The sequence below is a fragment of the Staurois parvus genome, unplaced genomic scaffold, assembly GCF_062004578.1.
Source record: "Staurois parvus isolate SC_StPar_1 unplaced genomic scaffold, SC_StPar_1.0 ptg002113l, whole genome shotgun sequence".
Classification (NCBI taxonomy): Eukaryota; Metazoa; Chordata; class Amphibia; order Anura; family Ranidae; genus Staurois; species Staurois parvus.
In genome coordinates this window covers 851,376-867,896 of record NW_028319909.1, presented here as the reverse complement: position 1 = coordinate 867,896, position 16,521 = coordinate 851,376, and the positions used below count along the sequence as shown (strand labels likewise).

Below are 16,521 nucleotides of genomic sequence, written 5' to 3'. Positions count from 1 at the left end.
TCTAGCAGCAGCATTCATGATAGACTGAAGAGGGGATAGCCTGCGATGAGGTCGGCTAATGAGGAGGGAGTTACAATAGTCAAGGCGAGAGATAACATAAAGCTGTGTCTCAAGCCCCTCCCCCCTTGATCTTTCCTCATTGGCTCACTGGCTGTAATTGACAGCAGTAGTAGCCTATGGCCCTCGCTGCTGTGTCTCAACCAATGAGGAGAGGGAGTCCTGGGACACCCAAGGCTCTTGTGCACATCACTGGATCGAAAGGGGTAAGTAATAAGGGGGGCTGTTGGGGGAGCAACACACAGAAAGTTTTTTTTACCTTCATGCATAGAATGACAAACCTTCAGCCTTTAGAACCACTTTAACACAACAAGGTTATCATAGTTTTATTTATAGCAATGAAGACTGCACATTGGGATTGTTATGTGTGGTGACACCATCTTTGCAGCTCAAGTCAGAATCTTCACTGAAAGCTTTGTTGAGCGTGGCTGGTAAGGACTTAATGAAATTTTTCTTAAAATCATGGCAGAAGAAGACATAGATAATGGGGTTGATGCAGCTGCTGAAGTAAGCCAGGCAGACCGAAATTTCAGTAATAAGTCTATCGAGGTTCCAATACTGTCCACTGATGGTTATGAAAGGCCAGATATTATAGGGAAACCAGCAGATGAAAAAGCACACCACGACAGCTATGATGAGCCTGAAAGAACGTCGGGATCTCTTTGGTTTTCTAAATTTTCGCATTTTAAAAAAGATCAGGGTACAGGATATCAAAATAACTGTGAACGGTACGGCAAACATGCTTATGCTTCTCATGATGAACATTGCCTTTCTTATCTTTATTTTTTCCTTTTCTTCTTCCTCATCATAGTACCAACCTTTAGGGAAACACTCTGTGATTTCTTCATAGAAATGGTTGAACAGGATATAGGGGATGCTGGTAAGGAGGCTCAACATCCAAGTCAATATGGAAATGATGCGTATTTTCCGGGGGGTTCTGTGTAGTTTGCTCCAGATTGGCCACATAATGGAAACACATCGGTCAATGCAAATGATGGACATGAAGTAGACGCTAGCTGACATATTCATGTATAGAAGAGTTATACCGATTGTACAGAGATAATCATCGTAAGGGATATAGAAAAACAAAGCCCACTCCGAGATCCGCAGAGGAAGAGAAATACACTTAATAAAATCAGCAATGGCCAAGTGGAGGAACCATACGGAGCTTACTGTCTTCATCCTGAATCCAGCAATCCAAATGGCTAAACCATTTCCTACTAAACCCAAGATTAAGGTCACGCTGTACCATGTGATAGACATATTTATGATGCTATGCATACTAATGTAAGAATTATCTTCATAATTTGGGTAAGAAGAGTCATTCAGATTCTCAGCACTCCTAAAAAAAAAAACAACAAAAAAGATTATCATCTTATATTATATCAATACTATTAATACCTAAAAACTGCACTCCTACAGCCAAAAAAGCCAAGTTAACCCCTTGGCACAGGTGCCTCCCGGCCCTTTAAGGGTTTCAGAAGCAGGGAGGCAGGGCGGGGTTTTAGGGTCATGTCCTCCTGCTCCTCGACCTCTCCGCGGCCTTCGACACAGTCGACCACCCCCTCCTCCTTACAAAACTGCACTCCCTTGGTATCAGGGACGCTGCTCTCTCTTGGTTCTCCTCCTACCTATCCCAACGCTCCTTCAGCGTCACCTATAACACTGCTATCTCCCCCTTTCTCCCCCTCTCTGTTGGAGTCCCCCAAGGCTCTGTCCTCGGACCCCTCCTCTTCTCCATCTACACCTCCTCCCTTGGCAAACTGATACACTCCCACGGCTTCAACTATCACCTATATGCCGACGACACACAAGTTTACCTCTCCACCCCCCACCTCACCCCCTCACTCTCCGCCCACATCGCCCACCTGCTGAACGAAATATCAGACTGGATGTCGTTCCATTTCCTCAAGTTAAACCTGTCCAAAACCGAGCTCCTGGTTTTCCCCCCAGCCCACGCCCCCCCCAACCTCTCCATCACTACTAGCAACGCGACCATTAATCCCACCCCACACGCCAAAGTCCTGGGTGTCACCCTGGACTCAATCCTTTCCTTCCAACCTCATGTCCAATCACTATCAAAGTCATGCAGGCTCCACCTCCTCAACATCTCCAAGATACGTACATTCCTCACCCAAGACACTACTAAACAACTCGTACACTCCCTCATCATCTCACGCCTGGACTACTGTCACTCCCTTCTCACTGGCCTACCCAAACAAACGCTATCCCCACTCCAGTCAATCCTGAACTCAGCGGCTAGACTCATCCACCTCACCAACCTCTCCACATCTGCCACCCCCCTCTGCCAATCCCTTCACTGGCTCCCGATTGCCCAACGCATCAAATTCAAATTACTAACTCTGACCTACAAAGCCATTCATAACGCCGCCGCAAACTACCTAACTGACCTGATACCCAAATACCACCATACCCGTGCCCTTCGCTCCTCACAGGACCTCCTACTCTCTAGCTCCCTGGTCTCCTCCTCCCATGCCCGACTGCAGGACTTCTCCAGGACTTTCCCCATCCTCTGAAACTCCCTAGACTGTCACCTACCCTCCTCACCTTCAGGCGCACCCTGAAAACCCATCTCTTCAGGGAAGCCTACCCCACCCTCACGTAACAACCGATCTCCTCCACTTTTCCCACCACTCCATCTCCCACAGCCACTTTCTCCTGTACCACTTCCCCTCCCTCCTAGATTGTAAGCTCGAAAGAGCAGGGCCCTCGAACCCCTCGTGTATTGTACTTTTACTGTTTTGTCTCATGTTCTGTCCCCCTTGCTATTGTACAGCGCTGAGCAAATCCTTTGGCGCTATATAAATACTGTATAATAATAATAATGTGACTGCCATGATTCACTGTTACAGCGGCCACATGATTGGGAAAGGTCCCAATCGAAAGAGGAGATCGGGACCTTTCCGTGAGTACCAGACACGCGTGCTGGGAGTGCTCTCAGCACATATGTTTTTCTTAATGGCACGCCAATACGCGGCCACTCGGCATCAAGGCCATGCGGCGTGCGGCCGGTGCAAAGAAGTTGAAGTCCAAATAAACTTTCTATTTAATCAGATAAATATATTCCAGGTATGAAATAAAAAAAAAGTGTTCAAACACTTATAGTTTGTTTAGTTTGGAAAACAGCCACAGTCTGATTAGAAAAGCCTGTCCCCTGGCAGCATTCTGCAGAGAAAGACCCTTGTTCTCCCAGTGCAAGCAAACGTCTCCCTGCAGAGGTCCAATACACCTCCTGATGAGCCAGACCTACAGCTCTGTGATCAGCACAGCTCGAGCTCACTGTTGATGCTGGACCACAGCAGACAGATGACTGCTTCCACACAGAAAGCAAGGGTCTGTCAGGGGCAGTGGCGTCATGAGGCAGGTGCGGGGGGTGCGGCCCACACCAGGTGACACCAACCGCACAGGGTTGACACCGGACCCACTCCACAAAAAGGTAAGTTGTAAAGCAAGCCAACGATCCCCGCCGGATGGATCCAATCCAACTCTTTACAACTTACTTTTTCTTGGAGCGGGTCCGGTGTCACCCCATATAGGTTGCATGCCGACGATCCCCGCAGGATGGATGGGATCTGCGGATTGGGGAGCATAATGGATCGGACTCTGATCCATTATGCTCAATCCTCAGATCCAAACCATCCTGCGGGGATCGTCGGCATGCAACCTATACGGGGTGACACTGGACCCGCTCCAAGAAAAAGTAAGTTGTAAAGAAAGCCGACGATCCCCGCAGGATGGATCGGATCTGCGGATTGAGCATAATGGATTGGAGTCCTATCTATTATGCTCAAGAGAGGCACAGAGAGAACATGCAAACTCCAGACAGGTGGTGCTGTGGTTGGGATTTGAACCAACAACCTTAGTACTGCCAAGCGGAAATGCTAATCATTTAGCCGCTGTGCTGCCCATGTAAAACACATTTGTAGCCTCTGTAGAATCCCGGAGAAACACACAAAACGGTTATATGGCTCTTGATTGCGACAGCTGAACAATGCTTAGTATTAGCACTGTCGTGATCGGACTGACGCACTGGTGTTGGAAGTCCTATTCCTGACCCAGTGATCCAAACCCTTTCTTGCCCATTCGAGACTGGGCACTTCAGAACAGAGAAGGTCCTTATATACCTTCCTCTCTATGTACTAAGACTAGCAGCATACGGATTAAAAATAATTAATGCTGATTGAGAGAGTAAAGTCCCACTTTAAACAAAATTCTCATTTGGATTCTAACAGATATACAATTATACAAATACAAAAGCAAATTTACAAAAAGGGCAGGGGCATCCAAACTGAGAACCGTCTTAGTTGTACTGCTGATGCAGATACTGCTGGTCAGGAATCCAACTCCAGCAATCAGCCCCACTGCACAGGTTCAAACAGGAAAGCATTTCTTTGAGCCCATTCAAGGTTCTCGTTTTTACTAGAAGCCCTGATGAAGGGGGAGTTCCTTTGACCCCCAAAACACGTTGGAAGTCTTCTAATATGACATCAATAAATTAATTTGGACTCTTATCTTTTGGTCTGGTGCTCCTTCCATATGTGCATATTTATTTCATTTTAAAGGAATCAACATTGGTCTCTATCAGAGAGAACTTAAAAGCCAAACCTTTCATACAATTGGGGGGAGATTTACTAAAAGCTGGAGAGTGCAAAATCTGGCGCAGCTCTGCATAGCAACCAATCAGCTTCCAGGTTTTATTGTCAAAGCTTAACTCAACAAGCTGAAAATAGAAGCTGATTGGCTACTATTCACAGCAGCACCATATTATGCACTCTCCAGTTTTAGTAAATCTCCCCCTAAGTGTCTAATTATTATTATTATTATTTGCTGAATCCTGAAGCATGACTAAAGAGTATGAGATTCCAAGGGCTGCATAGGGGAGTCACAGCCCCCACGTGCTTGTATGTATGCCTGACAACATCGGGGCATGCTCCTAATGAGACGACGGATGGTGTCCTGGGGGATTTCCTCCCAGATCTGGGCCAGGGTATCACTGAGCTCCTGGGCAGTCTGAGGGGTAACCTAGTGGCGTTCTCTGATATCCCAGAGGTGTTCTATTGGATTTAGGTCAAGAGAGGGTGGGGCCATTCAATGGTATCACTTCCTTCATCCCCCAGGAACTGCCTGCATACTCTCGCCATATGAGGCCGGGCATTTTCGTGCACCAGGAGGAACCCAGGACCCACTGCACCAGCATAGGGTCTGACAATGGGTCCAAGGATTTCATCCCGATAACTAATGGAAGTCAGGGTGCCGTTGTCTAGCCTGTAGAGGTCTGTGCGTCGTTCCATGGATATGCCTCCCCAGACCATCACTGACCCACCACCAAAATAGTCATGCTGAACAATGTTACAGGCAGCAGAACGTTCTCCACGGCTTCTCCAGACCCTCTCACGTCTGTCACATGTGCTCAGGGTGAACCTGCTCTCAGCTGTGAAAAGCACATGGCGCCAGTGGTGGACCTGCCAATTCTGGTGTTCAATGGCAAATGCCAATCGAGCTCTATGGTGCCGGGCAGTGAGCATAGGGCCCACTAGAGGACGTCAAGCCCTCAGGCCACCCTCATGAAGTCTGTTTCTGATTGTTTGGTCAGAGACATTCACACCAGTGGCCTGCTGGAGATCATTTTGTAGGGCTCTGGCAGTACTCATCCTGTTCCTCCTTGCACAAAGGAGCAGATACCGGTCCTGCTGATGGGTTAAGGACCTTCTACGGCCCTGTCCAGCTCGTAAACTACTTTTGTTCCCAGGTAGAATTTTCGGTTACAAGGATGGTAATGAAAACCTGATTCACACTCTAGTGATGTCTAAATGACACTGGCTTAACCATTTCACAACACCCCCCTTCATCCCATTCAGTTGTTCTTGGTCTAAAACATGGTCACCCTAGGGCTGGTGGATGGCCACTGTCATTTCTACACCTTGCATCGGTTCAATCATAGTCATCATGTGGGTATGCAAGCACTAGCCATCAGCTTGGAGGGAGGGGAGGGATAGTATCATTTCTAATAATTAGGCAGTGTAGAATTTACTAAATAAGTCACCAACTAATAGTATCACTATAAAGCATGTATACTATAAAATGCCAACAGTTTGCACAGCTCTTTACCATATGCACTGCTGCACTTGTATGCAATAAAATGGTGCAAAATGTAAAGATTTTCAATCGCCTTTGAAATATCTGTACCAAATCCACTCAGTAATGCACTGATACCCTATCTGTGCATGTGTCTGAAATTAAAAAAAAAAGACATTGGGATGGATTTACTAAAGGTAACTAGCCTGTGCACTATGCGAAGAGCAGTTGCGCCAAAGCTTAGTAAATAAGAGCAAGCTCTATTGACTTCCATCATCCAATCATGTGCAATCAAAAAATGCATTTTTTTTATTTTCCTTGCAGGTGATTGGCTATGCTTTGCAAAGTGAAGCTTCGCCTCATTTACTAAGCTCTGGAACACTTTGCAAATTTCACAGTCTATTTGCCTTTCGTAAATCAACCCCATCAAGCCTTGAGGTGTACGACGGCTAAAACAAAAACTGGTAGATTTCTGAATTTTCATCAAATTTGATCTAAGGTCTGTTCATATGTGGTAACCTATAAATCCTAAAAATGGATCTTGGTCACACCTCCTCTGTGCATGTGAAATTTGCATTTAAAAAAAAAAATTAAAACAAATTAATTTTGAGCAAAAAGAAATACCTGTCTTGATAGTCCGAAGTCTCATAGTCTGAGGTCTTATTTTCCAAAGAAACGTTCATGTTGAAGTTCTGAAAGGAATGCCAACACCACAAGAACGAATAATATTATCATCTGAGTTTGTTCTGTTAAAGATCGCTCGTAATCTTATCACTAATGTTTTATCTTCACATCCTTTGATGGAAATTACATGATACAAAATGTTGGTGGAGATCACACAAAGTAAAATGAGAACATACAGGACACGCAAAGGATATTTCTTGCTGACCTTTCTAAAACCCAAGTTCATTTGATCCATTCTCTTCTTTAAATATTCTTTTAATATCCGGATGGTGTATGGCAAGCATGACAGTTACTGGTTGTTCAGGACACCGGCGGCTGCCCACTCCTTAGCAACCAGCACATTCCGCATGCTTCGACCACTACTTAATTGCCGCATGCATTTAATTTTCTATTTCCATCTGTGAATTAACTTTAAAGCAGAGCTCCACCCAAAAGGGCAAGTTACGCTTTAAAGACTGGTCCCCCGCTCCCCATTAAGGATTGGCACCTTTGGTGAGCATGTACCCAAAATTGACAGGTACCCGCTCCCACTTCCGCTGCGATCGGAAGTGGAAGTTGTCCTCCTACCCTCCCTCCACATAGCCTTCTGGGAGATGTGACCAGGGGAGTATTTACCACAAGGCAAACAAGGCATTTGCCTAGGGCGGCATTTTTCAGGCGGACACAAGGGACACCATGGGAACCAGGTGGGATCCGAGAGAGGCTGTAGGCTGCTTGATGGTATATGTAGAGCCTAGCTCTCGTTCCCGGGGATGTCCGGAGCTGTGAAGATGAGTGTCTCTCTGTCGCTGGAGGGGGGGTAGTGGAAGGCTCTGGGGTCCTGTGTTTGGTGCCTGCTCTCTCTCCCTCTATTCCCTGTCTACCATTCTTGCCAGAAATATATGAAGAATCCTTGGCTGTGTTCATAGAAAATAAGTTTTTAATTTCTTGGCGGATCCTAGATTGTAAGCTCGAAAGAGCAGGGCCCTCGATCCCCTCATGTTTTGCATTGTATTGGTATTGTTCTGTCACATGTTCTGTCCCCCTTTGTAATGTACAGCGCTGAGCGAACTATTGGCGCTTTATAAATACTGTATAATAATAATAATCTCTCGTCTCACCCCATACTGGGCTATGCATCATGCTTTTTCAGAACTTCTGAGGTTGTTAAGGACCTTATACAGCCCTGTCCAGCTCTCCTAGAGTAACTGCCTGTCTCCTGGAATCTCCTCCATGCTCTTGAGACTGTGCTGGGAGACACAGCAAACCTTCTGGCAATGACACGTATTGATATGTCATCCTGGAGGAGTTGGACTGCCTGTGCAACCTCTGTAGGGTCCAGGTATGGCCTCATGCTACCATTAGTGACACTGACCCTAGTCAAATGCAAAACTAGTGAAAAACAATTGTCGGTTCTCTCGTCTCACCCCATACGGGGCTATGCGTCATGCCTTTTTGAGCACTTCTGAGGAAGATATTGTGATCGGTCTCGAAACGCGTCAAGTGTAATCTATGGATGACTTATCTCTACATCTGGAATACTATCTTTGATGACACCGCCTTATTTTGTATTGCAACTTAATGTCTGTTTTAAGATTCAGATCAGGCTGAAATTGTTGAGCCAATACCAGGGGCGGACTGACCATTTGGAAACTCGGGCACTGCCCAAGGGCCCGGGGTCAGTAGGGGGCCCCATGAGATGCCCCTGGTACCTTTTTCATAGGTTTTTTTGAGTTTGGGCAAGGACACAGGGGCCCCATGATCCCCTATTGCCCGGGGGTCCCATGAGTTGTCAGTCTGCCCCTGGCCAATACAGAGTTGAGGTTCAAGATCACAGAAGAACTGAGGAATGCACACCGTAGAGGATACAGTATATCGGTAGAATATGCTTTATAGAAAAGAACCGGCTAGCAGATTTGGGGGACCAGTACTTCACTGGTTAATTCTTATGCACAGCCCCACCCAGGTAGCGGACTGACAACTCATGGGGCCCCGGGCAATAGGGGATCATGGGGCCCCTGTGTCCTTGCCCAAACTCAAAAAAGCCTATGAAAAAGGTACCAGGGGCATCTCATTGGGCCCCCTACTGACCCCGGGCCCTCGGGCAGTGCCTGAGTTTCCAAATGGTCAGTCCGCCCCTGGCCCCACCACTGGCCACAAATACGCTCGAAGGCTATTCCTTGAAGTCCATCATAAGTTCTACCTTAAAATGCTTTTGTGAGTTAGCAATTGTTTTGTATTTGTTAAAGGTGAACCCTTTTTATCCATCAATTATATTCATTCTACTTTAACTAACAATGCATGCACATGTATCGTGGGTTCATTTGATTCTTCTCTATTAGACAGTCATACCTCCCTGGCTCTCTCCAGGACATTCATTGTGGCACACCAAACGGTGGTGCTTAAATGAGTTTCTAACCACCTACAATCCTGGACTCATGGCTGCTTGAACTGGACAGAATCAAAGGTTTTGAAAAATGTACCTATCATCCATGGGTAGATATATACTGTTATGGTCTTAATGGATGGGCTATCATCCTCCCTCTCTTATTGGATAGGCTATCATCCTCCCTCTCTTATTGGATGGGCTATCATCCTCCCTCTCTTATTGGATGGGCTATCATCCTCCCTCTCTTATTGGAATGGGCTATCATCCTCCCTCTCTTATTGGATAGGCTATCATCCTCCCTCTCTTACTGGATGGGCTATCATCCTCCCTCTCTTAATGGATGGGCTATGATCCTCCCTCTCGGACATTCGAACATCTAGAGTTCTGCAGGCCTTCCCTGGTTTCCTGCTAAGAACCCCTGCAGTAAACTACATACCATGTTTTCCCATCTTACGAATTTCTCTTAAAAATCTTGATGTACTTCCAATGCTTTTCCTCTGTTCTACTGACATTATTATCACTGTCATACAATTTGTCTTTACCTGGAATTTTTTTCTTATGTTCTTTTATCTGTGTTTGTAGAAATAAAAATTCAATCTAAATGATCAGATTTTTTTTTAAGTCAATGCTTTATATTACATTAGACCTGTATGCTTTTTTCTTTTTGGTATAGGAGGCTGACGTTTGGGTTATGGATTTCTCTTATTCAGAAGCATAAAGGGAGTGGGGCATGGGAAGAATTGGATAATGGAGAGAGTAGAAGATGGAAAAGAGAGATGAGTAGAAAAGGTGCGTAAGGGTCAAAACAAGCTAGATAGTACTAGAAAGAAGTAATAGAGGGACCTCAGATAGACCAGAAACAAATACCTTCTTTTTTGGAATCATAGCTTTCTGGCTTCTTTGAATGGTCAACTATGGAATCCGAAGTAAGTGTTTGCTATATACACAGACCTTAGTATAGAGCAGTGGTCTCCAAACTGAGGCCTGGGGGTCAGATGTGGCCCTTTGCTTGCTTTTAACTGGCCCTTAGGGAACTATTTTACCCACTGATACCAACAATGGGACATAATTCCCCCCCATTGATGCCATAAAAGGGGCATCATTCCTCCCACTTTCACCAATAAAGGGGCACAATGTTTCCCAAGGACACCAATGATGGGGCACAATTTCTCCAAAAGACACTCACTGCTAGCTGAGAAAACGGGATCATGGGGGAGCAGAGGCCGGTCTGATCATAACATGTTACATGTTATGCCCTGAATATGGGGGTAACATGTAACATGTTACAAAAGATGAACTTATCCTTTAGTAATTTCCATTGTTTCACTACAGTTTAAAAAATAGGTTTGTGTCAGAAGGAAAGGGAGGCAGAAGGTAAAATTGGCAAAAGCCAAACTCAAGAACCAAAGGGAGTTGACGGTTTTCTTCATTCTGCGGTCAACAAACCAGATGACCAGACCATTTCCAGTTATTCCCAGCAAACATATCCCAGATAGAACCACCATGTATGAAATACTGAGCATTACATAGTGATATCGAAGTTCATCTGTGTACGTTTCTTCAGTGGTGTTGGTCTCCATACTTCCAAACACATCAGAGGTCAGAAATGAAGTTTTGATCCTCTGTAGAACCAAAATAAAAAAATATAAATGTGATTTCATCAATAGCTAACAAATATAGTTTGTGACTTCCGAAGACCTCTGAAGAAACATCCCAAGAAAACCAACTGGGGGAAAATTTCCCTTGAAATGGGTTTTCCTTAAAGGATAAGTTCAACTTTTAGAAAAAAATAATAAATGCACATTTGTTTGCAGTTAACAACATGTGCATTTATTATTTTTGTGTGCAGGAACCTGTAAACCATTGCACCAGGAATCGGCAGATCGCTGGTGGCATGCAGGTCTCCTGCAGATCTGTCAGTATATCTGCTTGCTTGTATGGGATGTACGACCAAGCAGATATACTGGGAGGAAGAATGAATGAACTACCATGGCGCTTCACAGCCCATCGGTAGTTCATTGAGGACTGCAAGCTGACAGCCGCTAAGGACTTGTAGTCTTTCATTCACAGATGACTGTGAATGAGTGACGCACCCATGTGGGCGGAGCCTCACACAGCCACATATTTTTTAATTTGACATCTAGCGAGGGGGGAGAAGATCCCCTGCTAGCTGAGAAAACGGGGATCATGGGGCAGCAGAGGCCGGTCTGATCATAACATGTTACATATTATGCCCTGAATATGGGTGTAACATGTAACAAAAGATGAACTTATCCTTTAGTAATTTCCATTGTTTCACTACAGTATTAAAAAGAGGTTTGTGTCAGAAGGAAAAGAAGGCAGAAGGTAAAATTGGCAAAAGCCAAACTCAAGAACCAAAGGGAGCTGACGGTCTTCTTCATTCTGAAGGCAACAAACCAGATGACCAGACCATTTCCAGTTATTCCCAGCAAACATATCCCAGATAGAACCACCATGTATGAAATATTGAGCATTTCAAACAGTGGTATCGAAGTCTTCATCTGTGTACGTTTCCTCAGTGGTGATGGTCTCCATACTTCCAGCTGCTGGGGTGAAGTATTGCTGCTGGGGGCTCTATTGTTGCTAAAGGGGATATATTTTTGCTGAGGGATCTACTGTTTCTGGGGGCTGTATTCTTGCTGGGTGCAGGGGATCTATTTTGCTGATTTCCTTGTTATCATTAACAAATTCAATGCAAGTTATTTAGCACCACAAAATGATTATTGGTTCTATATTTTCTGAACGGGCTGGAACTGGGAGGTGGATAGGGGTTCCAACCAAGTGATAGTGCTTGGAGGTGGGGGGGCAGAGACAAAAAGGGTGTCTCTGAGTAAACAATCCCTGCATGTCATTATAGTAAAATTCACTGTTCCAATTATGAAGTAATGGAGAAAGAGACATTAGATTGTTAATACAAATACACAAAAAATGGAAACATGGAAATCAACATCTTAAACATCTAATAATTCTAATCCATCCAATGTCCTACAATATACTGAGCATGCGAATTGTGTGTCTCCAAAGGAATTTCTATAAAGCTGTAGACCTATAGTGACCTACCTCTGCATACGAAAGTTAGCAAAGATGCCACATTCTGTCTACAGATTCCCACAGAAACAAGAAATGTAAAAAATGTTTTCCAATGCATGTGCTCAAAAGTTCAAGATGCTTACTGACCACTATATATGATTAACCCCTTCGCTCCGAGCATACGCATATATCTGGCCTCACAGAACTGGGCTTGCTTTCCATGGGGCCACACAGCGTGCTTCCAGCAAAAAAGACTGGACTGTCACCAGGAGCCCCGGGACCCGTACCAACAATCTGGACCGAGGAGTCCCGGTTTTGGGTCACCTGATCACTGTGGTAGCCACACAGCATGCTTCCAGCAAAAAAGGCTGGACTGTCACCGGTAGCCACGGGACCCGTACCAACAATCTGGACCGAAGAGTCCCGATTTTGGGCCACCTGATCACTGTGGTAGCCCTCTGATTGGCTATCACAGTGATCAGTCACTGTGTTTTTTGGGGGTTTTTTTCTCTGAATGGGTGAGAGATACATTGCACCTTTCTCTCATTGCAGAAAAAAAGTAAACAAATTTATGTTAAAAAAAAAAAAAAAAAAAAAAGATAATAATACTAATAGTAATAATAATAGGAATAAGAATAAAATAAAGAAAAAATACCTAGATCAAGGTTAGATAATAATAATAATACTAATATTAATAATAATACTAATCATAATAATAAAAATAATAATAAAATATAATAAAGAAAAAAATACCTAGATCAAGGTTAGATAATAATAATAATACTAATATTAATAATAATACTAATCATAATAATAAAAATAATAATAAAATATAATAAAGAAAAAAATACCTAGATCAAGGTTAGATAATAATAATAATACTAATCATAATAATAATAAAAATAATAATAAAATATAATAAAGAAAAAAATACCTAGATCAAGGTTAGATAATAATAATAATACTAATAATACTAATCATAATAATAATACTAATCATAATAATAATAAAAATAATAATAAAATATAATAAATAAAAAAAATACCTAGATCAAGGTTAGATAATAATAATACTAATAATACTAATAATACTAATATTAATAATAATACTAATCATAATAATAATAAAAATAATAATAAAATATAATAAAGAAAAAAAATACCTAGATCAAGGTTAGATAATAATAATAATACTAATAATACTAATCATAATAATAATAATAATAATAATAATAAAATATAATAAAGAAAAAAAATACCTAAATCAAGGTTAGATTTAGGTCAGTGCCAGGGTTAGCACTAGGGTCAAGTAAGAGTTAAAGGTCAAGGTCAATAAATTTTGGGCAGAATTTTCTGGGTAGGATAGAAAAAAAAGCAAAATGCGCAATATCATGTCCAGGCCTTACTACAGGTACAAACAACAATATTTTCCTCAAGCTCAACCTCTCCAAAACCGAGCTCCTCATCTTTCCCCCTGCCAACACCCCCCCCCCCCCCATCCTATCCATCATCACCAACAACTCCACTATCACTCCCGCCCCGCAAGCCAAAGTCCTTGGCGTCATTCTTGACGCGAACCTCTCCTTCCAACCGCATGTCAAATCACTCACAAACACATGCAGGCTCCATCTTCGCAACATTGCCAAGATACGCTCCTTCCTCACCCCAGACACCACCAAACTTCTAGTACACTCCCTCATCATCTCACGCCTTGACTACTGCAACTCCCTCCTCACTGGCCTACCCAAGTGCAGGCTCTCCCCGCTCCAGACCATCCTGAACTCAGCTGCCAGACTCATCCACCTCACCACCCGCTCCACCTCTGCCACCCCCCTCTGCCTCTCCCTCCACTGGCTCCCGATTGCCCAACGCATCAAATTTAAACTCCTAACCCTGACCTACAAAGCCGTTCACAACACTGCCCCTGACTACCTCACCAACCTGATCACCAAGTACCACCCTACCCGTACCCTTCGCTCCTCACAGGACCTCCTTCTATCCTGCTCCCTGGTCTCCTCCTCCCATACACGACTGCAGGACTTCTCCAGGTCCTCCCCCATCCTCTGGAACTCACTGCCCCAATCCATCAGACTGTCGCCTTCCCTATTCACATTCAGGCGCTCCCTCAAAACCCATCTCTTCAGGGAAGCCTACCCCACCCTCACCTAACGGCCATCCTCCCTCATTCCTCCCACCACTTCATCCCCCTCAGCCACTTCCTACTGTACCACTACCCCCTCCCTCCTAGATTGTAAGCTCGTAAGAGTAGGGCCCTCTTACCCCTCGTACGTTGTTTGTTGTTGTTGTACTGTGCCATGTATTGTCCCCCCTATTGTACAGCGCTGAGCAAACCCTTTGGCGCTATATAAACTCGTAGTAATAATAATAATAATAATATACACACATGTGGTATAGCTGTGATCATCATGAGCAGGAGAATGTATTTTGAATTGTTCCATGGTGGTATGTTATGGTAGTAGCAAGTAACACATCCAAACAAAGAAAAAAGACAGCTAATCTGAACACATACTGCTCTCTCTGCTTCTGCTCTCTCTATTTCTCTCAAAGTGTCTGAGACAGTTAATTTTTTTACAGTTTTTCAGTGCATTTTGGGCATTTTGGAAGGTCTCCTGAGGGTATCTTAAAGAAAATTCTTCTAAACGCAAACGCTCATAAACACGCATAAACGCGGTATGCAAACGCGGCTAAACTGACATTTTTTAATCTACGTTTTCCAGAAGTCAGTTTCCATCATGGGCCTTAGTCACTAAGGGGTTAATAATAGTGCAACAGGCAAAGTTATGTCTATCTGACCACTATTTATTATGTATCAGTTACTCAACGAATAGAATGCTATAGAAAACATTTCCTTCACTCAACAGATTTCCTAAATATTTTTTTTTAAATGTAAAGATAATTACGATCCCGTCTGTATTCTTTTTATCATATTATTCTCCTTACCTGAAGTCGGGTTTCTTCTGGTAGGTGTTTTCTGCGTGTTTAGCTCCAGCACAGCTCAGCAATGTATATGCACTCAGTATAGTGCTGTTTTTTTTGTTTTTTGGGGGTTTTTTTGAGTCTAAGAATGGCTATGACGTTATCTGGCAATACCAAAGGGATCGGGTTAAGAATTCTAAGTTCCTCGTGTCTAAAAGAAAAGTGAACTTATGTACGATAAGATAAGGTTTAGCTATGGCTTCTGTATGATAAAGAATATTTCCATTGGTCATGTGACTTTATTCTCAGTGTTAAAGAGCCCCGTACCGTGTCATGAAATCCTATGCTGGAAAAAGGAGACAATGGAGGTTTAGCATGGCTCATCACCCCCCTCTATGGATTATGTCCTGCCCATATATATTAGCTAAGCCGCGCCTCAGCCATCAAAGAGGATAGGTTGTAAAAAGGTTTGTATAAATACATCAGTGGTTCATATAGTGAACTCGGTGTAGATGATCTCCATGTATAATACATAAGGGGGGGATATGATCTCCATGTATAATACATAAGGGGGGATATGATCTCCATGTATAATACATAAGGGGGGATATGATCTCCATGTATAATACATAAGGGGGGATATGATCTCCATGTATAATACATAAGGGGGGATATGATCTCCATGTATAATACATAAGGGGGGATATGATCTCCATGTATAATACATAAGGGGGGATATGATCTCCATGTATAATACATAAGGGGGGATATGATCACCATGTATAATACATAAGGGGGGATATGATCTCCATGTATAATACATAAGGGGGGATATGATCTCCATGTATAATACATAAGGGGGGATATGATCACCATGTATAATACATAAGGGGGGATATGATCACCATGTATAATACATAAGGGGGGATATGATCTCCATGTATAATACATAAGGGGGGATATGATCTCCATGTATAATACATAAGGGGGGATATGATCTCCATGTATAATACATAAGGGGAGATATGATCTCCATGTATAATACATAAGAGGGGATATGATCTCCATGTATAATACATAAGGGGGATATGATCTCCATGTATAATACATAAGGGGGATATGATCACCATGTATAATACATAAGGGGGGATATGATCTCCATGTATAATACATAAGGGGGATATGATCACCATGTATAATACATAAGGGGGGATATGATCACCATGTATAATACATAAGGGGGATATGATCTCCATGTATAATACATAAGGGGGATATGATCTCCATGTATAATACATCAGTGGTTCATATAGTGAACTCGGTGTAGAG

The 16,521-nt window shown here is 43.3% G+C and overlaps 1 protein-coding gene across 1 annotated transcript; it reads right to left on the bottom strand.

Moving 5' to 3' along the window:
- Positions 1–357: 357 nt before the first annotated feature.
- On the bottom strand, positions 358–15,396 carry LOC149432684 (formyl peptide receptor 2-like). The gene is made up of 3 exons (XM_089664969.1): positions 15,217–15,396; positions 6,778–6,845; positions 358–1,399 (listed from the first exon to the last, which is right to left on the bottom strand). The coding sequence occupies exons 2-3, from the start codon at positions 6,834–6,836 to the stop codon at positions 388–390; spliced, it is 1,071 nt and encodes a 356-aa protein (XP_089521095.1). The 5' UTR covers positions 6,837–6,845; positions 15,217–15,396; the 3' UTR covers positions 358–387.
- Between the last annotated feature and the right edge of the window lie 1,125 nt (positions 15,397–16,521).

What these genes read in the sequence shown, in the direction of transcription:
- LOC149432684 (XM_089664969.1), bottom strand. Translation starts at nt 6,836, where the DNA reads ATGAACGTTTCTTTGGAAAATAAGACCTCAGACTATGAGACTTCGGAC. An exon ending in ACTTCGGACTATCAAGACAG is followed by an intron (nt 1,400 to 6,777) that starts GTATTTCTTTTT and finishes TTTTTTTTTTAG; the next exon opens with GAGTGCTGAGAATCTGAATG.